This window comes from Carettochelys insculpta, chromosome 24 (assembly GCF_033958435.1).
Source record: "Carettochelys insculpta isolate YL-2023 chromosome 24, ASM3395843v1, whole genome shotgun sequence".
NCBI lineage: Eukaryota > Metazoa > Chordata > Testudines > Carettochelyidae > Carettochelys > Carettochelys insculpta.
In genome coordinates this window covers 1,995,311-2,019,224 of record NC_134160.1, presented here as the reverse complement: position 1 = coordinate 2,019,224, position 23,914 = coordinate 1,995,311, and the positions used below count along the sequence as shown (strand labels likewise).

General features: G+C 49.8%; 1 protein-coding gene across 1 annotated transcript in view; it reads right to left on the bottom strand.

Moving 5' to 3' along the window:
• Positions 1 to 23,914, bottom strand: part of GRIK3 (glutamate ionotropic receptor kainate type subunit 3) — a 225,250-nt gene that overhangs the window by 38,447 nt on the left and 162,889 nt on the right. The window contains exon 10 of the mRNA XM_074976648.1: positions 17,425 to 17,628. Within this exon, the coding sequence (XP_074832749.1) occupies positions 17,425 to 17,628 (204 nt within the window). The remainder of the gene's footprint in view (positions 1 to 17,424; positions 17,629 to 23,914) is intronic.

Below are 23,914 nucleotides of genomic sequence, written 5' to 3'. Positions count from 1 at the left end.
GAGGGGCCCTGACTCAGCAAAATCTCTTAAACACAGGCTCACGCCTCATTGGGGACGTAAGTATCTGCTTAAAGTTAAGCAGCTTCTGAAGTGCCTCTCTGAATCAAAGCCAAAAGCAGAATTTTGCCCAACCCACTGCATGCCAAAAAGGGAAACTTCCTCAATAATCTTTAAGGGGGTTGGAGTCTGCTCTCCCATATATGGTTTATTTCCCACTGTAGCCTCCTGGTTTAGACCCATGTAAGAGGATGGAGACTTGGACTCTGAGAAGAGATGTTCAACTCCTGTAAAAAAACCTCTGGTCCCATTAGACCTTTCAGCTGTACATGGGAAAGGGGGCTGGTTGGACAGAACAGCTCCCAAACAACCACTGTACCCTTGCAAGGGTCGTCACAGCCAATTCTCATTAGCCCACAGCAAACAGGGGTCCCAAGATACATATTTATTCTTGAAAATAGAACATCTCCGTGCTTACTTGACCAGCTTGAGCTAGATATTTGCATAAACTAATGATGTCTGCATTGCCGAGAGGTGGGTAAATAATGCATATTTTATTTAACGCATTAATTGTTCTTTGGAGGCCTGATTGACAGTGCTGGAGAGCACAGTCCTCAGTCTCTCCTACCAAAGAGACAGAAAATGCTGCTGCTAAAATGTCCATCTTCTCCTGCTGCTTTGACCTGGTCACTCCCCTGGCTTCTGGTCTCCTGCCGCAGCAACCAGATCAAGCCTCTTCTCACACTCCCTGGCTGCCTCCCTTGGGTTCCTCTTTCCTTGCCTGTCTGTTCCTTCCTGCTTCCTCCATGCTGGTCTGTCCATTCAGATCCATCTCCTTCTGCTCTTCCTCCAAAACCATCTTCTTCCATGGCAGTGAGGGGCCCCTGCAGATCCGTGTCCTCCTCTGACACTGCACCTGCTGCTGGTGCACTAAGTGCCTGGGTCTGATTCGTATCATGAATTCCCTTGCCCAGGACAGCATCTGCCTCTTCTCTATAGTGGCACCAACAGCACCCTGGGCAGAAGATGTGTAAATTACCTGCCCCTACATGCCTCCCTGCCATGAGCTGCAGCCCTGGTTTGGGGGCAAGTAAGGAGTTCTGTCTTTCCCCATTTGAGCTGAGCTCACAGGAGGCCCGTTAAGAGCAGGACTAAGACTACCAGCAAATGACATGTCAGGCTGCAGCCTACTGAGCTGGCCAGGAGCCTAGAGCTAGAAGGGCTCATATGCCTCCCCCAGGCCCTGAGCACTGCACTCCCCCATCTGCGAGTGACAGCTCATCTGGCTAGTCTAATCCCTCAGCACCAGAGATGATGCTTGACTAATGACCCCAGGCCATCCCAGATACTTACACTTCCTGACATCATGTGACTCTGTCCAGGAGGATCCCCACTCTGACACTCCGAGTGCAGAAGGTAGGTGGGGGGTGGCGCAAAAGAGACCTTAAAAATCCCTTGTCTCTACTGGCTTCTGGTTGAAAGCTTCCCAAGGTTCCAGATTCCCTGACCTGGGAGGTAGCTGCCACCACCCAAGTGAGAAAACCCCTTTTTAGAACTCTGGAAGACACACTTGGGATGTCTCCCTATGTAATAACCCCAAGTTCTTAACCCTCCCCTAGGAGAGAGCTTGAAAACAAAAAGGAAGAAATTAAGCTGCACTCTGATAGCTGAGGCATGGATATACACAGACCCTTCTCTAGGACACAAGAACCAAATCATTGCCTTAAAAAGGTGATTTGTTAACACAAGAGTTACATGATAAAGCATATTCAGTTGCTGGGTGTTCCAGAGCACCTTAAAAAATAGCAGATAAAAGCACAGAAAATTACTTCCCTGGAATTCAGTTTAAAAGTCACAGTGAAGAGGGGAGTACATCAGCCAGGCTGAGAAGTTCCACACCCAGCCCCAATTCAAAAATAACCTGATGGCATCTGATTAAACAGTTCCTTGCTACTTACATATCAGAATGCCCAGATTTCTTTGAGACCTGGATATTTCCTGAATCCTCCAAGCCTGCTCCGGCTTAAGCCAGCCACTGAAAAGAAAGTCCCCCTCAGTAGGTAACTGCTTCAATTAAAAAAGCCACCTCTCTCCCCATTGGCTCACCTGGCTCCTTGCCCACAGAGAACCTACTCCCTTTGTGTTTAACCTTTTACAGACACTCATTCATGTCAGAATCTCTGACCCCTCCGGCTCTTAGCAGCTGCCCTTGCAGCCTCATTGAGACATCATGCTTGGCCAGTGAATGTATTTAACATGGGTGGGGAAGCACACCCAGCCAGGGAGGAATTCAGGAATGTGCTGTACATGGGAAACGAGCATCACTGACAAAGTGGGTTTTTGCCCACGAAAGCTGATGCTCCAAAATATTTGTTAGTCTATAAGGTCCCACAGGACTTCTTGTTGTTCACATCTTACCAGGCATCTTGGTATTGCAGTTGTTCCCTGCTTCTCTCTCCCTGAGGGACATGCCCTATTCCACAGCATGCTATTAATATTTCTAGGCTGGCCCGGCCCAGAGGCCCTGCCTGAGAAGCCCTGTGGTGCTAGGTGCTGTACACACACAAAAAGGAGATTGTCCCTTCCCTGCAGAGTTTACTCTCTAGCTAGGCTTTGCCCACAAGGGAATCAGAGGCTCAGAGAAAGGAAGAGCTTTGCATAAAGTCCCACAGCAACATGGTAGTAGCAGCAGGGCTAGAACCCAGGTCTCCAGTCCATTGCCCCATCCACTGGGCCGTGCTGCCTTCCTGCTGTGTTCACTGAATTTAAAAACACTGCTCCACCTGATTAATTAGATGCCCCAGCACACACACAAGGCAAACACACAGCCAGCCAGCTGGAAGCAGTGTGTTTCCTCTTTTTTTGTGCCTTCTCCTTGAAGCTGAATCCCTGCAGTGCACAAATAAATATGAAATACACCTCAGGACCAAACAAACGGGTTCTTTCCATTCCCAAGGCGATGGCTTCCGAATGAGTTTCCAGCTAACAGGCACTTGAAATAAACATCCCCCTGGCACCCACTGCACAAGCATTAATCAGAATGGGGCCACGTGGTCATAATATGTAATTTCACCAGAATTTACTGTCAATAAACGTCCATTTATTGTGAAAGTGTTAAATCAACTGTCATAAATTGTCCCTGAGGACAGATATTATGTCTCCACTACACTTACCGGTCAGCAGGAATTTCCATTAGAAACGCTATTATTTTTCATGCCGTTCTATTTCCCACATGAAATTTCACACCAAATGGAAATCTGGCACTTTGGTTTTATTCTTTTGTCTGTGCATGTGTGTGCAAAACTTCATTTTTCTGCTGCTTTTATGTCCTACCCATGCCATGTCCTGCACTCTAGCAACAAGGGATTTCAGGATGCTTTGGTTAGAAGGCTTGAATTTTTACATGACATTTTAGGGGTAACTGATCCATAATGTAGGTGTAATTGCATTTGTTGTTGGTGTTGTGTGGGGGGCAGGGAGAACATGCATGAACATTGCAGATGGAAGGAGGTGGATTTGGTTTTCTGTTCATTCATAAAACCATAGCACTGAAACGTCCACCTCTGTACCATGAGTGCCTCCCAAACCTTCCCAAAATGAGCATCACTCCTGGTCTGAGACCCGGTTCAGCCCCCATGGGTCAATCCCTTCATGGCTTTCCTGCTGCAGCTGCCAACCTCAGAGCATCGTTAGTAGCAAATGTAGCAGTGCTTTCAAGGGATGAGCATCACGCCATGGTCTCAGGGCCACCAGACTCCTTTGCCCCAGACGATGCTCTTTGTTGTTAGGAGGAAGGAGGGTGACAGCCAGCCCAGCAGGACAGGACATACCCTTTGCACCTTACAGTAGTAGGCAACTGCTGTTGCTTTTCCTTTTCATGCTTAAAGCCAGGTTAGACCCAATCCAGTTTACAAAGGCTTCAGACTAAGGCTTTAGCACCTACGGTCAGCCCTGTCTGGATCAGGAAGGAATGTACGAGGGGGATTTCACTCCAAAGGAAACAATAGGGGACCACCAAATATACACCCAGAGGTCATCATCCTTTGCATCTTGCACTGTTGCACTGGGGAAGTGATGCAGAGTGTACACGTTGAACCTACTCTCGTCCAGCAACATCCGTGATCTGGCAGGACATAGGGGCTACGTCTACACGTGCAGCCAACATCGAAATAGTCTATTTCGATGAATAACGTCTACACGTCCTCCAGGGCCGGCAACGTCGATGTTCAACTTCGACGTTGCTCAGCCCAACATCGAAATAGGCGCAGCGAGGGAACGTCTACACGTCAAAGTAGCACACATCGAAATAGGGATGCCAGGCACAGCTGCAGACAGGGTCACAGGGCGGACTCAACAGCCAGCCGCTCCCTTAAAGGGCCCCTCCCAGACACAGTTGCACTAAACAACACAAGATACACAGAGCTGACAACTGGTTGCAGACCCTGTGCCTGCAGCATGGATCCCCAGCTGCTGCAGAAGCAGCCAGAAGCCCTGGGCTAAGGGCTGCTGCCCACAGTGACCATAGAGCCCCGCAGGGGCTGGAGAGAGAGCATCTCTCAACCCCCCAGCTGATGGCCGCCATGGAGGACCCAGCAATTTCGACGTTGCGGGACGCGGATCGTCTACACGGTCCCTACTTTGATGTTGAACGTCGAAGTAGGGCGCTATTCCTATCTCCTCATGAGGTTAGCGACTTCAACGTCTCGCCGCCTAACGTCGAAGTTAACTTCGAAATAGCGCCCGACGCGTGTAGACGCGACGGGCGCTATTTCGAAGTTGGTGCCGCTACTTTGAAGTAGCGTGCACATGTAGACGCAGCTAGGATGTTGCAGGACCAGGGAGTCCTGGACTGGGGCCAACTTAATTTCTGGGGCAGGAGCAGCAGCTGGCAGTATGGAACCGGAGCCAGAGCCCCCACCTGCTGGGGCCTGGGGTAGGGGGAAAGAGCCCTATGGCAGCCCGGGAAGTTCAGAGTCCCAGGGAGTGGGAGGCTGGGGCTGCATGTGGCAAAAGCCCTGGACCTCCAGTGGTCTGGCAAATTCTGTCGTTCAGGACCTATGAGGTCCCAACTATGCCAGACCAGGGAGGTGCAACCGGTGTAAAGCCCAGACATATCTGTCATTATAGGATTGTAGCGGGTCATGGGCACATGCCTTCCTTACAGGCTTACTGCAGCAAGTGTCCTAGCCCCTTCTGAGCACCCTGGGCTATGGCTGCAGCCCTACACAAGCTAATTTCCTCAGTTCCAGCTCTGTCCCTTCAGTCTGCTCTACCTCCTGAACCGGACTCAGCCGCAGAGCCTTTGGGCACCTTCTAAGTGTCTTAAGCAACATGGCTTACGTCTCTCTTCTTGGCTGCATTTCCCAAGGCACATGGGAGCTCAGCCTGGATGTGGCATGCCTTGCTTCTCCCACACGGTCTTCCCCTAAGCTATGCCAGCAGAATCCCATCTCTGCTTCAGAGATTTCAAAGGCAACCCCATTGCCCATCAGTTTCAGGCATTGCAGACACGACACAATTCCTCTAACGCAGCAGACACGGATCTCAGAAAGCGGGAGATTCATCCTGCGTGGATGATACAGGCATACTCCTAAAGTCCCCTGCCAACCTGGCCAGGCTTAGCACCACGGATGTTCCAGAGAAACCCTGGGAGATCAGGACAAGACCCATGTGCTCCGTGTCTTCGTGGAGTGAAGGTTACCCTATGCGCTTAGCACCGCAGAGGGACTTATGGTCTCATCTGCCCTCGATGGACTCGCTTTGTTGGTAAGAGGATGTCCTGGAGGAAGTCCAAGCCCAGGTCTCACAAGCCCTTGCATGAGTACAGAATCTCCAGCCCACCATGCAGGAAATGAGTGCTCATCAGCTATTGCTCCTTCTGCACGTGTTCCGCGCCAGCATCTCTGCTGAGGACAGGCCCCGTCTGGTTGCACTCAAACAGTTTTCCCGGTTAATGTTTTACATAAACACGCCTAGAAAATGTAATGACCCATGCGTAAAGTAAATCATGGCTTGAGCTGGGGTTTGGGTGATACTGATCAATTACTGCAAGACTAGCACCCGCCAACCCTCGCCTGCTGGAAAGCAGGATTGAAGGAACCAGCCATGCTCCAGCAAAAAAACCCCAGTTCCGCGCAGCTCTGCTTCCCTTCTATATGTCTTCTGAACGCTGCTTCCCTTGGGCCCAAGTACTTAAGCTGAGGCCCCTGGGCAGTGGGAGTACTCAGTAGGAATCTTGGGCCGTGTCTACATTAGCCAAAAACTTCGAAATGGCCATGCAAATGGCCACTTCGAAGTTTACTAATTAAGCGCTGAAATAAATATTCAGTGCCTCATTAGCATGCAGGCGGCTGTGGCACTTCGAAATTGATGCAGCTCATCCAGATGGGGCTCCTTTTCGAAAGGACCCTGGCAACATCAAAATCCCCTAATTCCTATGAGCAGATGGGAATAAGGGGACTTCGAAGTAGCCGGGGTCCTTTTGAAAAGGAGCCCCATCTGGACGAGCCATGCGGTGGCGAGCCACGTCAATTTTGAAGTGCCATGGCCGCCCGCATGCTAATGAGGCGCTGAATATGCATTTCAGCGCTTCATTAGTAAACTTCGAAATGGCCATTTGCATGGCCATTTCGAAGTTTTTGGCCAGTGTAGACGTAGCCTTGGAAAATGGAAATGGCACTGAGATTTCAAAATGATGCAATGGGCTATTTTCCCTCCATTTGGGGTCATGCAGCATGACAGCCTGTGTGGTGCAGAGCCCCAGTGCTGCTATGTGCCAGGAGAAGGGGTGTGAAAGCAGGTCTTCTGCAGAGGGGTCCCTGCAGCGTCGGTATTGCACAGACACAAAGTGGGCCAGTCCAGCCTCCCAGGCTGTCTCTCTTGCTTGCTAGGAGGAAGTGTGGGAGCTAGAGTGAGTCAGCCTGACTTGCTCACACCCGAGATAGCAACACTCAGGTCTCACCAGGAGCATTAATGCTGTGAAAGAAACAGCCAAAAGCCAGAGCTCTGCAAGCAGTGCCTGACGTGCTCTGGTCTTTATACAGCCTCGGGCAGGAGCTTTCAAAGTCTGGGTCACAGCTTGGAGGGGTAAGCCGCTGGCTGGCCGTGAGATGCTCTGTTCCACCCATGCTGCTTCTGGCAGCTCCGAGTGGCCAGGAACGAAAAACAGTCACAGCCAATGGGAGTTGCAGGTGGCTGTAGCTGGAGACTATCAGGTAAACAGAGCATCTTGCATTCAGCTGACTGCTTACCCTGACAAGCCATGACCCAGACTTACATAAGAACATAAGAACATAAGAATGGCCATACTGGGTCAGACCAAAGGTCCATCAAGCCCAGCATCCCATCTGCCGACGGTGGCCAATGCCAGGTGCCCCAGAGAAGGAGAACAGAAGACAAGTGATTTATCTCCTGCCATCCATCTCCTGCCCTTGTTATGAAGGCTAGGGCACCATACTTTATCCCTGGCTAATAGCCATTTATGGACCTGACCTGCAAAAATTTATCAAGCTCTTTTTTAAACCCTAATAGAGTCCTGGCCTTCACAGCCTCCTCGGGCAAGGAGTTCCACAGGTTGACTGTGCGCTGTGTGAAGAAAAATTTCCTTTTATTAGTTTTGAACCTACTACCCATCAATTTCATTTGGTGTCCCCTAGTTCTTGTATTATGGGAAAAGGTAAATAATTTTTCTATATTCACTTTCTCCACACCATTCATGATTTTATATACCTCTATCATATCGCCCCTCAATCGCCTCTTTTCCAAACTGAAAAGTCCCAGTCTCTCTAGCCTCTCCCCATATGGGACCCTTTCCAAGCCCCTAATCATCTTAGTCGCCCTTTTCTGAACCTTTTCTAATGCCAATATATCTTTTTTGAGGTGAGGAGACCACATCTGCACGCAGTACTCGAGATGTGGGCGTACCATAGTTTTATATAGGGGAAGTATGATATCTTTTGTCTTATTATCGATCCCTTTTTTAATAATTCCTAACATCCTATTTGCCTTACTGACTGCCGCTGCACACTGCGTGGATGTCTTCAGAGAACTATCCACTATAACTCCAAGATCCCTTTCCTGATCTGTCGTAGCTAAATTTGACCCCATCATGTAGTACGTGTAATTTGGGTTATTTTTTCCAACATGCATTACCTTACACTTACCCACATTAAATTTCATTTGCCATTTTGCTGCCCAATCACTCAGTTTGAAAACCACAGGCCAAGAGGGTCAAGTCAGCCTCATTAGGGGAAAGTGGCCACTTCTTTTCATGTTTCCTGCCTCTTACCATCTCCAGTACTCTCCCATTGCCACCCTAATGGGAGTATGCGATCAACTATGGGGCTGTTCCATTTTACAGGATCTGTTCCAGGAAATCTCTGGAGAAAAATCAGCATGAAAGACACTTCAGTGAGTTGGCAAATAAGCATTTCTGATCATTGCAATTTTTATCCAGTGGTACAAAGTTACAATATTCCAAAGCATTGCATTACTTTCTGCACATGGCAGAGCAGATTAATGAGCTGATGGTTGAAATAAATTATGAATGATTATGATCCTCTTAATAACTACTGTGGCAGGGTCAGGCCAGAGGGCTCCAGCAGAGTGGGAGACTGGCAGCCCAAAAGGGAAAAAGACCTGCTAAATACAAACAGAGGGCTGCAGAACAATGACAAGCAGCTGGGAGGGAGGTGGCTTAGGTTGATTGAGGCCAGCTGACTGCACTGTTGGCTTGATAAAGGTCTTTAAAAAACCTCCCCGGGGGAAAGTGGGGGAGAGAGTGGGTGAGAGAGAGAGCAAAAGAGCAGAAGCCTGAGAGGGAGTCAAACCAATTCTAGCTTGGAAACAGCATGGGAGGGAGTCTCAGGAGGAGTGGCTAGGCAGTTTGCAACCCCCCAGCAGCTGAGGGGAGGGGTGAGAGACTGATTAAGAGCAGCCTGGGTGAGAGGGACCCATGTCACAATATGTTGTGCCTGATTTAACTGACCCACTCTGTATTAGTTAATCAAGGGCTCCCATATCATCTCCTATTATTAGCATTTATTGGTATTACCATACTACTTCAGAGCCATGCTCAGGCAGTGCCCTCTTGTCTTGTGGCTAGGCTACTTTCAAAGAGTATGACAAAGCCAGTGGTGGAAAAAACACATTAGCGTCGCCTAATACGAACCAAGAGGAAACTGTGTCTAGTGCAGAGTAAAGGATGGGAGTCAGTCTTCCTGCGTCCATTTCTTGGCTCTGCAAACATTTGCTGTGTAACTTTCAGCAAGTGGTTCCATGTTTCCATTAAAATATGCCATGCAGGGATGCTGATTAATAATTATATAGTTATATGCCCCCTTTATCTGAAACTCTCAACACACTTTGCAAATGTTATTATTTGCACCAGACAGCAGTAAAAACCAAAACCAATACACAGGTTAGTCACACTTATTAGGTGCCTATGGGCTGTGCCCTTCCTTGCCCTTCTAAGTATGAATGGCTGATAAGTGTCAATACCAACTATAAAACATCGAGGCTGGTCTCTCCCCATTCTCTGGAATGAGCAGATTGGAATGAAGCCAGGTGGGGAGTGCAGGAGGCTGGTGCAGCTGAACAACTCTTGCAAATAGAAAACAGTGACCTTCCAGGAAGGCTCTGAATAGACCAAACTCTGCCAATGGTTTCCCTGCTACCAGTGTTTTGGTATTGTGCTGTGCACTCGATGCATAGGAGACAGGAGGAAAGATCCATCAGTGGGAAACCACTGAAACACCACTTACTTCAATTGCAAAATTATACAGAGTAAGCTGTCTGTCCCCAGGGCCACACTCCTCCTTCCTCACAGGAAAGCTAGTCACTCCTTACAGTAGGTATGTCAATAGACACACTTGCTCACAGATAACACAGAGTTCCAATTATGGCCCTGTTACCCTGGCTCTTGGAGCTTTGCAGAAGGAAGCTATTTTCAGGTCATTTCTATGAATAGTTTTTCCCAGGGACCACTAGAATTTTGTCTGGGAAAGGCTGGAAGCAATTCGTCAAACCATTTTTTAGTTATGCATGTTTTGAAGTGACACTTAACTCTGTATCTACATATGTTACATATTCAAATTATGTCTCATTATCCAGCCCTCCTGCCCAACAGCCTGGCCTTTTCCACCATAAAAAAAGGAAAAAGCCTCAGAACACCTGCTCAGTCATGCGTGTTGCATTCCAAAGAACACAGAACCAAACAGTCCATTAGGATATCATGCAGAACATGCAAAGAGGAAAAAGCTGCAGAGCTACACATGGGTTTGGAGGCACAGACTAAAATAATTGCATTAAAGAATCAGTAGCTGGGCACAGCTGTAAAGCCAATATCTTCTCTCTCTCTCTCCTCTTTTTTTTGTGTGTGTGTAAAGATGTAAGTCTCATCTTTCCAGCCGAAGCAAAACAGGATTTCAGTTTCACTAACAAAATAAGGGCTTTTTATTATAGACTACCCAGCACAGGGAGGCTATGTTAACCTACTAACACACTAGCAGGCTCAACTGGAATCCAAGTGTTTGCAAGAAAACCTGACAGCTTCTTTCCTGGTAAGCAGCTAGGAGAGGTTCCCTGCTGTACCTGCCCCTGCTCTGCTTGTCACCTCTCCTGAGCTTAAAGCATTTTATGAACACAAAACCTCATAACACCTGCACAAAGCAGGGAAGCTTTACCTTTGCCATCTGATGGATGGGGGAACTAAAGCACAAGCCACATGCACCCGGTTACCCAAGAGTTTGAGGCAGATGTAGGAAGAGAGCCCAGCTCATCTGACTTCCAGGCCTGTAATTAACCACAAGGCAATATTCTATTTTCTGTTCGGAATGCAGCTAATTTACGGATGTGAGTCACCCAGCATGCACATTCCCCTTTCATAAACTACAAGAGGCTCACAGCCGCCACAAAAGTTACTCTGCTCAAGCAGTGATTTCATATCGGCGCCAGGAACTTCAGGGGCCGTCTGAGAGGCTGAATCACTTGAAATGGGTATGAAATAACTGCGAGGGGGCGGCTTGTCTCACTGCCCGTACTGCAAGAAGACAGGAGCATTTGTCATTGTGGTGTCTCCGAGAGACTGAGTCTGGGATTAAGAGCATCACAGAAAAGCGAGATTGCCTCCCCTCTCCAAACTGGCTGCAAGGATTCCAACATGCACTGGAACCAAGGCGGCTAATTAGGAAGCTGAGGGTCGTCTGGCTACGAGTTCAGGTCTCTGGCTGCTTTGGGAGCAAAGCTGCCACTGGAAATTCGCTGATGTTTAATGGGCTGTTTTCAATGGCAGTGGAAGCGCAGCCGCAGCTGCTCTGGATGGTGACGTGGATATCCCCACTCCCCTTTCTGCGAGTCAGATGGCTTTAGCGAATAAGATGAATTTATAAATAAATTAAACTGTCCCCTGCACACCTGCTCTCGCCCTCTGTGCCGCTGAAGGGTCACTCCATAAAGCATGAGAGCAGATCATTAGAAGCAGGTAATGCCCCAGGGATTCACGGCTAAAAATCATTCTGCTCTGCCTGTTTGCTACACATGCTAGATGGAGCTGTGATACTGTGCAGGATTCATCTGAAGCAGACATTTGGCAGCTCTCAGGTGGAGAAGCACGTCTTCACCCCCAATGAAATCACACTGTGGCTGTGTCTACACGTGCCCCAAACTTCGAAATGGCCATGAAAATGGCCATTTCGAAGTTTACTAATGAAGCGCTGACATGCATATTCAGCGCTTCATTAGCATGCGGGCGGCAGCGGCGCTTCGAAATTGACGAGCCTTGCCGCCGCGCAGCGCGTCCAGAAGGGGCTCCTTTTCGAAAGGACGCCATCTTCTTCGAAGTCCCCTTATTCCCATGAGCTCACGGGAATAAGGGGACTTCGAAGTAGGTGGCGTGCTTTCGAAAAGGAGCCCCGTCTGGACGCGCCGCGCGGCGGCAAGGCTCGTCAATTTCGAAGCGCCGCTGCCGCCCGCATGCTAATGAAGCGCTGAATATGCATGTCAGCGCTTCATTAGTAAACTTCGAAATGGCCATTTGCATGGCCATTTCGAAGTTTGGGGCACGTGTAGACGTAGCCTGTGTTACTCAGAGGTGTAAAGCGCACAGGATTCAGGGCCCTTTGCTTGCCTTCCCTGTGTATAATCCCCTTGAATCCAAGGGCAGCACAAGCACAATCACGTTCTGTATTGCAAAGCATCTTTCACTTCAAAGTGTCCCCACTGGTGCTGTCCCCTGGGGGTTGCCAGGTACACAAAGCTCTCTCCCAGTGGTTTTGGTTCACGTGGAAATGAAATGCTCTGTGTGCAGTCTGCTGGGAACGTGAATGGTGGGGTGGCAGATTAGCTAGGAAAAGAGAGGGAAGTCTTATCTAGCATGCTACATACTCCTCCAGCGATCACAAGCTCTGCACACCTGCACACCTCTCTAGCTACGGATCACGTATTTATCCCAATACTATTGGCATCAACATCGCACTTACGAGACTGCAGCCAGGGACAAAAACCAATGTTCCCTCTAATCTTTTCTGGGGCTATTTGAGAGCGGCCTTCAACTTCCTGAAGGGGGGCGCTCCAAAGAGGATGGAGAGAGGCTCTTCTCAGGGATGGAGGAGGGCAGAACAAGGAGCAACAGTCTCAAGTTGCAGTGGGGAAGGTCTAGGTTGGATATTAGGCAAATCTATTTCACTAGGAGAGTGGTGAAGCTTTGGAATGGGTTACTTACAGAGGTGGTGGAATCTGCATCACCTCTGGGGGTTTTAAAGTCTGAAATTGATGAAGTCCTGGCTGGGATGATTTAGTTGGGGTTAAGCCTGCTTTGGGCAGGACTTGATTACCTCCTGAGGTCCCTTCCAGCCCTAGGAGTCTATGATTTTCCATCTACGTGGTGAGTTTTTCCATCCAGGTGTGGAATAAATTTTTATGTGCACTGAGGCATGTGCAGACATGACCCACCTGCAATGACAAAAATCCTAGCTGTGGGTGCTCTGCTATCAGCTGGTACCACTCACATCCCTGCTGCATGCTCACACAGGCACGCAGATCACGGGGAACACTACTGGACCTAACTGTGCATTTTGTGTGAGCTCTGGAAGTACCTATTGGTCAGCTTGTCTATCCAGGGCAGACATGGATTCTCAGCCAGCTCCATTCACAGAACCCACCCTAAATCCAACCTGTTCTGCGGTACCAAGTGGCTTTTTTCCTTCCTCTCCTCCTTATTCTGTGCTTCTGGCCTACAGCTGAAGCGCTCCTTGGAAAAGGCTGCTGGGGGGAAACTCATGGTCCGGAGTTCTGGACGTCCCAGAAGAACGCCTGCTCATATGAGAATGTAACACCACCAGTTCCAGAGGTCCAGCCAGTCTCGCTCCGAACTGTGACAGTTTCATTGCAGGGAATGAATTCATCCCAGACTGATTCATTTGCTGGGATTTCCCACAGCTCCGCTGTTTGGCTTATCTGCTCCTTTCCATTGCATTGCAGTCAGAATTCTCTCCTCCCCATGAGACAGGAGCCCTTGCCTTGCTGAGCCTTGATAGGCACAGAGCACCAGCCAGCTAGAGCACCCCCCGACACAGTGCCTTGCAAGCAAACAGCTATGAGGAAAACTCATCCCACCATTCAGGGTGCCTCAGCCAGGGAAGGAGATGTATTGACTGTGTGACAGCAAGGCTCTAGTGGGCGGTGCATTGGACTGGGTTCTAATTCTGCCGTGAATGTACTCTGTGCCCATCATGCCTCCATTTCCGTGCCTGTAACTGTTGGGGTGATTTGCAGAAGTGTTGTCATGAGTGCTCGTAAAGCAGTTTCAACTCCTTGGATTAAGTCTGCGAGAGAAGTGCTAGGTATTTTTGTCAGCTGCAGTAGTGATCAGCTGTTTACCCAGCAGCCAGGAAAAACATAAGGAAGTGCTCCCAAGGGACAAGCATGCCAGTAAACCAGAGGAGCAGGAGATGTCCTATTTCTCTGCTCACCAGCAATGAAGGAAACTGCCAGTGAAATAATAAAAATAAATCCTGCTGATGCCCTATGGCGTTGGGTCACACATGTCGCTTCGTTGAGCATTAGCATGAAGTTCTCCGGAATCAAGCCACACAAGGTGATCTGGTGCTGTTGTTCCCTACAGATGCTTGTTTACTACATCAGCTTTCTGAACATACCAATGATGAGTGGGAGGGAAAATGGGTGATGGAGCCCAGCTTGGTTTTTCCAGAGGGAGCTAGTGGCTCAGATTTAATGGGAGTTGGAAACTTAACTCCTTTCTACCTCTTTGCACATCCCAGGCGGTGTTCTTAGAGGTCCCTGAAGCCTTTTACATAGAACGCTGTGAAGAATGCAGGAGAGCACGGGAACCGTGCACAGCAGTCCAGGATGGGAAAGGAGGCAGAATCCTGCCTAAAACACCCTCTGTGAAGTTAAATAGCAGAACTGGAATCAGGCCAGGGCACTGAGTTTAATGCCTCCCAAGTCTTGGGAAAAAAAAACAAAAAGAGCTGTGGGATTCTTTTCATATCTACAAACAGGCCTATCAAGTCTCTTCTGGCAGACAAGATTTTTGAGGATTTTGATTGTTTGTCCTCCTCTGCATTGCTGGGCAGCCTGGCAAACAGCTGTTGGAGAGTGAAAGCATGCCTGGGATCTTACAATGTCCCACCCTGTTACAGTGCATATGCTCACACCCACCCAACTCACAATCACTCACTGGCAGAGCCGCTTTCTAAAATGCTCCCCCATTGCTCTCATCACAGGCATGTGAGGGTCTTTTTGTACTAAGATGCATCACAATTGTTAGCGTACATTATAGGTTTTTCTTCAGGAGCTGTGATCAACTAAGACTTCCAAATTACTGGCAGCAACAGAAGGACAACTGTCACCGTCGATGAGTGACAGGACTGCAGGGTGGGAAAAGACATCTTGGAAAGCTTAGGGGGTATAATCACAGACTAAGGCAGACTGAATGGGCTTCCTTCAGCTTAATAGCTAGTGGCATGTTCAGCACAGCCAGTAGCTTGCAGTGCTTCAGTGAGGAGGTGACTGGGTTACTTGGGACCTTCCAGCGGGGGAGAGAAAAGGGAGCAGAGCGTAGAGATATGGTTTGTTTCTCAACTAGATTCTGACCAGCAAAGCACTTTGTGCTTAACTTCAGATGCATGCCTGAATCCCTCTGAAGCCAGGCAGATGGAAGCATCTGCTCACTGACAAACATGCTCTGCTGATAGGAGACCTTGCTAAAGTTTGCACAGGGTACAATGGGAGAAATGGTGCATGCCACCAGCCTGGGACATGCAGTGAGACTTAATGAAGCAGATCTCTGCACGAGGGGACCGGCCATCCTTGGGATAGTACTCTTTGGCCCTGCTCAGCTGAAGCCCACTTAAACGGTGGAGCCAAGCGTGCAGCCTGCTAGTCCTTGCTATCCCAGGGTGGCACAGCACTCCTACACTGTACATTTGTCATCCCAGAGGACAGGCATACAGCAATGGCTCGTTCCATGATGTCCTGTCTGCAGGACTGATGACCCCTGGCACTGGGGGCTACTCCCCACCAGATCTTTGAGACCTCTCAGCACTAGGGCCCGAAGTCTGGTTATGGGGTGTATAAAAGCCTTGGAAAGCTCTGTCAGACATTGGCTGTAGAGATCGAAAAACCCAGCACATGACATGGTCACAAGTCAGGACTCCTCTGAGCTGTGACTGAGGCAGGTGTACTTAATCCTGCCTGAGCACGGGCGGGGGCCAGACCAGATGGCCCTCATAAGGCCCCTTTGAGGCCTGTGACTCCCTCCCCTGAGCAAACACTTTTTCTGGGACACACTTTTAAACACACTCGGCTGGAGGTCGCCTGCCATTCGAATACAGCTTTACACCTCACACTGAGGCTGATGCACTGTCCATGAACGCAAGGTGGAGATTCCGACCTCCATCCCCCAGAAGAGAAAACGGGCAACAAGCCAGGATCGCCTGAGCACCCCATTGCCCACAGAGGGGTCTGACTGCTCTGAGCACTGACCTTGGTGGCAACACTCCCCTTTGGCTCACGGGGAGAAGGACAGGGCCCTGTTCTGTCCTTCCACCCATCCAGAGAGCTCTTCTCAACTGTGGCTGGGGTTGGTGTGCATACCTGGGGAAGGGACTTGGGCCATGGTGCGTTATGGTTATACTTACCAGCATGACTTGCTATTCAAAATACTTGATAGCCACATTTCTCAACCCTGCTCAGGCTGTTTTGCTAGACTAGAGGCCCAGAGTCTAAGGCAGCAGGTTGCCTCCTTTGTGGCCTGCACCTCTCTCAGGAGCTCTCAGGAGCTGCTGAGGGATGGTTCCATGCAAGTGTGACTTGACAACCACCAGGAGGTTCAGCAGCACGAAGGCCGTGTTTCTTAAGCTATGTTCTGTGGAACACCAGTTTTCGGTGAACTACTCGCAGGTGTGCTGCCAGCGTCTGGAAAAATACACAGATGGTCGGTATTTTCTGTTATTGGAACTAGATCCAATGTTACTTCTTCATTGCTGTGATACCTGGTTAAATTACTTCATTTAGTTTTTGCTGTATATGTTGCTGTTTTTGTTTTTGTTTTGTTTTGTTTCACAACAATTTTTGAAGAAAATTTTCATAGGTGTTGCGCATAAAAAATATTATTGTTTGGTGTTCTGTGGTCTCCAAAAGTTTAAGAAACACTGTGCTAAGGCAAGTAAGAGCCCATGGATCATAACACTGGTCACTGATGTCCAGAGCTTCTCTGTGCTCTGGCAAAGCCCCAGCACTGGCTGTGCCCCCTGTGCCAGCAGCTACAATTAAAAGTGGCTGAGGGCTGGGATGTAACTCAGCTGGGGCAGTGGTGCCCATCGTTCTGTGCTGATGCAAACGAGGACATCTGTTGGTTGAGTTAATTCAGCAGTTCTCAGACTGTGGGTGGTGGACACATTTTAATGGGATCACCAGGGCTGGTTTAGACTTTACAGAAGCCCAAGCCCGAGGCTTCAGCCCTGAGCAGCAAAGCTCAGGTTATAGGCCCTGGCCCGGGGCTGACGGTCTGGGGTTTTGGCCCCCAGCCTGGGGTAGTGGGGTGTGGCTTCTTCCAAGGCAGGGGGCTTGGGTGGGCTCAGACTTTGGTCCCTGCTGCTGGGTCCTGTCGTAATTTTTGTTATCAGAAGGAGGTGACGGTGAAATGACCACTGAGGAACCCAGGGCTAATTTGTTCCCTCTCTGAATGACCTTGGGAGAGCTGGAAGTGGCAACGATTCTGAATATTTGTTATGCAGAGTATGTTCCATGTGCATCGGGGATGACACAGCACCCTCGCACGAGACGAAATGCCAGAGCACAGGGAGGTTAGGCTGCTCCAGGTGCCCTGAACCTCAGTACAGGCTGCAGCTTGGTTTATCCCTTAGGCAAAGGCAGTCTTACACAGGCACACCCCGGGGTCTTACTCACATGGTCGATGAGCTCCTTTACCATGCCGTTCCACTGCCCCTTCTCATCCTGGGCTCCGTACTTCCCATCCTCCACTAGCCGGATGTCATAGGTGAAGCCCAGGATGTGGGCCAGCTCCTTCAGGAGGTCAATGCAGTACCCTTCGAAGCGGTCATTGCCGAAGAGGGCTGTGTCCGACTTGCGGAACATGACAAAGGGCTCCTCCTGCACAGGCGAGAGAGAACAGAGCAAAGAGCCAGTTAGGGCTGGCGGCCAGTCCCCTCACTCACAGGAAAGCTGGGGAAGCAGGTGGCTGCTCCTTCAGGTAACCCTGCGCAACGTGACATGGATTGTGCAGGCAAGGTTGGCACCAGTACACGTTGGAAATAAATTAACTTTGCATGGTACATCAGCTAATTAGCAACCTCGGTTACCCCCTAAATTTAATTTTGTCTCTTCAGAGCAGCCAACTGTTTTCCATTCCCTGGGATTTCAGAGGGTGAGAGAGAGAGAGAGAGAGAGAGAGAGAGAGAGAAAAAATAACCCTTTCATGCCCTGCAAATGAAAACAAGGGAGCTGACAAACAAAATTGCACATGGAAAAGAACTAGCCACAAATTCCTGATGTTAGAAACACAAATGAACCGAGCCCAGGATGGCTGCAGACTCATCACCACTGGGGTTTGTAAGGCCATTTGGATGCAGTACCTTGCTTGGCTGGTGGCTGGCATAATGTTGGCTTTATTTCTTTATCCCCCCAGGATAGGTGAACAAGGCAAAGAATGAGGCAGGGATGCTGGGTAGGTCAGCAGGAGGCCAGCATGTGTCTCAGCCCTTGTCCTTTACAACACACCGCAACCCAACTCCTATTTTCCTTCTGATTTTTTTCCATCGCTGTGTGATGTGCACCACCAGTAGACCCACATGCTGCCGGCTGCGGATGCTGTGAGCACAGTGCTCATCATCTGGGCAGTGTTTGAATTTCTCCTGGGTGGCCACCCAAGCACTCAGCTTACAGGGAACACTGCTCACCTCCACTGCAGATGCCCCTGTGGGCTGAGAGCACAGGTCTGTACTGAGAGAGGGAAGTGCCTAAAAGCAGCTGGTTCCCAAGCAGGCTCCCTGGCAGCTGCTCCAAAGGGCCAGGTTTCCATGTACATCTGGATCTGATCGTGCCCTATAGTGTCCCAGACACATCCCCTCTACTGCTGATCCAGAACTTGGCAACCTAACTGACTGGTAGAGGAATTGCCTTGCCCACTGGCTTAATGCCCAATATGACCCCAGCCTCTCTTTGGCTGTCGACGTGGAGGACACACCCAAGGGGAGGGGGTGCTCCTCCACTGAGATCAGGTGCTGCAGGGACAAGTGACAGCAGCTCCAGGCTGGCTCTCATTTAAGCGAGCCAGCAGCAGTACTGATGGCTTTTGGCATCTCTTCACACTCCCACATTGCACTAATTGTCCAGGGAGGTTGTGGCATCTCCATCACTGGAGATATTTAAGAACAGGTTGGACAGACACCTGTCAGGGATGGTCTAAACAGTGCTTGGTCCTGCTGTGAGGGAAGGGGCCTGGACTCGGTGACCTTTCGAGATCCCTCCAGTTCTAGTGCTCTAGGATTCTAAGATCTGCTCAGACACAGCCCAGGCTCAAGACCCGGGTCTTTGGAGTAGCCAGGTATCACTCTGGCCTATCAAGCAACAAGCCCATGGTTGCAGCCCTGGGCACTAGTAGTCAGATGTCCATGTGCTGTTGGCTGGTTGCATGCAGCTGATGGTCTCTAAGGGCAGGTGTACAGTAGGCAGGTAAGTCAATTGTAGATACACAATTCTAGCTATAGCAATTGCATAGCTTGAATCAACTTATCTGCAATCCACTTATCTGGCCATCTTAACGGAGGGAGGTCAATGTCCCATCAACCTCCCTTGCTCCTGGCAATATTGAGCAGCACAGGAGTTGACTACTGCACCCAGACAAGTTGATTTTGTGCGTCTCTATCAGGCACGCAAAACTGAACCCCAGAAGAGCAACGCTGAACAGGTCCCCTGAATAGGTCAATCTTCCACATAGTGTAGACATACCCTAACAAACCGTGGCACATGGCTTAACGAAGGCCTGTTCTGTTCTCATTGCTTTCATATTCAGAAAAGCTTCTGAAAATTTAACAAGCTGCAGCAAAGTGCTGCCTGGTTACCTAGCCGACCACAGGCAGCTCCAGGAAGCATCGTAATGGATAGCCCAGCTAAAAGGAATGCTCCACAGCAAACTTTCTGAAACACACAGAGTCGAAGAGACTGCACTTCCGCTAATGCTCAAAAATAGCCATTCTTTTTCCTGGAAAGATGTCCAGCTTGGGCACCTTGAAAGGTTCAGAGAAGTCAGGCTGATAACCCAGCTGCTGTCTGACTACAGAACTCTTCTGAGAGAATCCGGTCCAGAGGCAGAAAGCAAGCTCTGCTTTTAATTAATTACTATTCCATTCCACACTGGAAAACTGATTAATGCCTAAGATATAGGGCACACCAGCAGACCCCGGTGGAGAAGGGGGCCTGTCAAATGCAGAACTGCTGTTTGGTACAATCACCAAATTGTACCATAGTTATCTTGTTCTCCCTGTCTTTCTTCCAGCAGGAGTCACTTAGGCCCTGTGTATGCTATGCAGCGGATCAATGCTAAAGTGACCGATCCATCGCCTGTCAATTTATTATATCTGCTTTGACATGATAATTGATTTCCGTCGATGCTGATACTCCACCAAGGTGAGAGGAGTAGCCAGTATCAACAGGAGAGCAGCCCTCACTGACCTTACTGCACTCATGACACTGCAGTATTTCAAATTCAGCCTTGCTATGTGTACAGCTGAGGTTGATCAAAGGCACCACATAGTGTAGACAAGAGTCCTGGCCCGAAAGCTGAGCATCTGTGTGTGTGCACTGCAGGGCTCCCTCTAAATTTTCCATCTATGGGCAGAATAAATTTTATGTGCACCATGGCATGTGCAGATGTATGCCACCCATAGGAACATGCTGCCGGCTGTGGGTGCTCTGCTAATCAGCTGGGCAGCACCTGAAGCTCTCCTGGGCAGCTGCCCAAGCACTCAGCTTACTGGGAACCCTGGTGCATCCTCCAGCACGATGGTGCCTTGATCTACAATGGGGGTCAGCAGGTAATGTTACAGTCCTTGTCATAATGAACTCGTACTAGCAGCCTTGTAACAGGCTCCTGCACAGGACAGTTCCATCTTTTTTCTCATGTCCAGTGATGAATGGGGTCATTGTATACAAGTCAAGACAATAAAATGTGCAATAAAAATCATAGCACTTCACAAAGCAAGACACTGGAGCTGTGCGTCATGGTGACGGAAGGGGACCAGGAAGACTGGGAAAGGCCAGAGAGAAGGCAGTGTTGAGAAGATCGAGGTAGGCTATCCAGCAGGCATAGGAGACAAGGGTGGTACAGAGCCTGGCCTGCTTAATAGAGTGAGCCAGGGATTAGATCCAGTGACCCACACTGCTACAGTCCTAGCTCGGAGGTGCCCCAGAACTCACCCTAGCGCATGGAGGCTCTCCTGGAATTTCAGCTGCATCCCTGCCTGTGCCCCCTGCCTTGAGGGATCCCCACTCCCCCAGAGGACAAAGCCAGGCCATCTGCATTTGGCTGCCCCAAGGCAGTTCGCCCTGCTGTGGGTGGTGATGGGGAGTGGAGGAGAGAGAAGCTGGGCCTGGGTTTGCTGGAGAAGAAAGCAAGTCTGGCAATCCCATGCTGAGGGATTCAGTGGGGTGCATTCCAGCCCATTAAACTCCCTGGCTCTCCAGGCTCCTCCGCAGCCCTGTCCCCCAGAATGAGCCTTTGTTTGTGACTCCGCTGAGCCGACAGATCTTGCTGTAAACATGCCCACTCCAGAGCAGCCATAAACGCTGTTCGTTTTGGGAAGCCCTGTGGGGATGACATACATATTTAACAGCCAAAGTGCCAACACTGGGAGGCCACTTGCTTGGTAATGTATCTCTGGGTCTCAGGCGTTTCCTAGGGGGTAATTCCGATCTCCACAAACCACTTATTCACAGACTGTTTTGCAATTTAGTCCTGTGAATGGCCAGACGTCCAATTCACAAGCTCCCTCGGCTGCTAATCGATTTCTCAGCGAAGGTGCCCTCAATTTTCTAACTTCTCAGCTCGCATTGCTCAGGGAGAGCAGCGCTGGCTGCCAGGTAATATTTCTCCTCCAACAAGTTACTGCAATATGAGCAAAAGGCAGTTGGAGGTTGGCAGGGTGAGGAGAGGAGACGAGAGAAGAGAAGAGAAGAGAAAACCCTTCCCAGTTTTTCCTTTTAAAGATTCCTCCTCTGGCTTCTCAACGATCATTCCCACCAACAGACAAGGCACAAAGGGCAGCAGTGAAAGCTGAGTTGTGTTTTTGCTTATTACGAGCCAGGACGAGGGCACACACGGATTGCACAGCTCAGAGCTGCGCTGATAGAGCTGTGCTCAGGCTGAGGGTGGCTCTGAGCTAGGCGTCTCTGTGCATGGTGCAGCACACAAACCTGAGCAATGAGTGGGCAGTGATTTGCTCAGTGGATGCCTTAGAATTGGAGAGTTCCTGGGTGTGCCCTGTGGGGCTCCAGGCTCCGCTGATGCAGCTTATTCCTGACGTGCACCACTACCTGGCTATTCCAGACCAGTCCTGCCCAGCTCAACCCAGAGGTCTTATTTCTGAGCTGAAGGATTCCCCCTTCCAGAATGTCTCAGTCGTGGCTCCTGACCTCAACCCCCTCAGCTGGGCTAGTGCATCTCAACCCTTGGCTTCAGTGTTACCAGCTGCCCCCATCGGATAATTTCCCCTCCCAGCACGGCGCTAACTTTAAATTAGATACAGACGCAGGTGGACAAGGGTAGGAGGAAATGAATCACTGCTCAACCGCTTAAGGGTCTCATTGGGTGGAAGTAACTCAGGGGTAACTGCCCCACCTCTGTCCACTGGACTCCACTTGGGTTTCATATCACTGTGCTGCATTTATATGGCATGATTCCCTCAGCTCCTGGGCTGGCTCCAGCTTGTGTGATCCAGCTGTCTTTCTGCTGGGCCCATTGGAAGTAACCTGCTCCACATTCCTCAGGGCAAAACTTTCAGAGGAAGCCAAAAGTGTTTAAATTCCAAAGAAATGAACAGAAAACAAAGGTGACGCTCCCTCCCTCCCTTGGCTGGCCCAGTATCAGAAGTCACCCTGCATCTCCCTCCCTCTCTTGAGGAAGAACTACACCAGCTGCAGCATTTCAAACAGACCCAATCTAGGTGCAAATTTATTTGGGCCTGAGGTCAACACAGCAGTTCTGTGTCTCCCTTCCCCAAAGAGGGCGTTCCCAGCCCTTCTTCCCAGAGTGGGGTCCCAGGTCAAGAGTTACTCCCAGAGATGCCCTGGCTTGGTTTCAGCCTCTGGCTACTGACATCTGGATTTCTAGTTGCACACTCTACCCTGTCCGTGGTTTTTACCACTCATGGTGGGTTCCTGAATTTCTTTCCTTCCTACAGCTCCCTCAGCCCTTTGTATAGGAATGAGCTGTCTGCTCTCTGCTCCCATTGCTCCGGTGGGCTGGAACCAGGCCATCAGTCATAACAATAAGGAGTCCTTAAAGAAACCAAAACAGCAGAAATGTAGCACTTTAAAGAACTACATTTCTGCTGCTTTGGTTTGTTGCAGTACAGACTAACAGGCAGACTCTCTGTTACGAGTCCTGAAAAGTTAGTTATTGAGGTGCTGGAAGACTCCTTGTTGTTTTTATTGAAACAAACTCACACAGCTCCCTCTCTGCATCCTCCAGTCACAGGACTTTTCTGCCTGTTTCACTGTGCAAAACCTGGCCCTCTTCCGAGTGCCTGAGTAGCAACACCCAGAATCTGAGTGCGCCTGAATTACTTTAGCGCCTTTTGTTCCAGCATTTCCCTTCCGGGTTTTGCAGCAGCCTTGGGAAGAGACAATTCTTCTGAACATCTGCAGCCAGTGGGGAATCGATTGTCATTGCTCCTCATGCTAATGCAAACTGCATCAGGGTGATCTAGTTAGGCAGCAATATCTCTGCCTGGTACTCTGTGTGTGTGTGTGCGCACGCGTGCATGCAGGGATGGCATTTAGAGAGACTGGGGGTGCTGTAGCCCCCTGAAATTTGAACCCCTGACTTTTAAACTTGGTCTGCTCGTGGGTGTGTAGTAAGAGGGGACTTGGAGGGTGACCAGCCACAGGATCCCCACAAAGAGAAGAGCCAAGATAGCCCCCCCCCCAGCTCACACCTCTCCCTGCTCCTGCTCTGCCCCTCCCTTTCCCGCCTCTTCCCTGCTCCTGCTCCATCCCCATCATCAAAGCCAGGCCACCTGTGGATTAACAAGAGATCAGCTAGTGCTGCCAACCACCACCTCAGCGGTGAAGCTCTACATCTTCGTGTATTCATGAATGAGGCTGTTGTAAGTAGGACTGTTAAGCCGTGTCTACACGAGCCGGCTACTTCGAAGTAGCT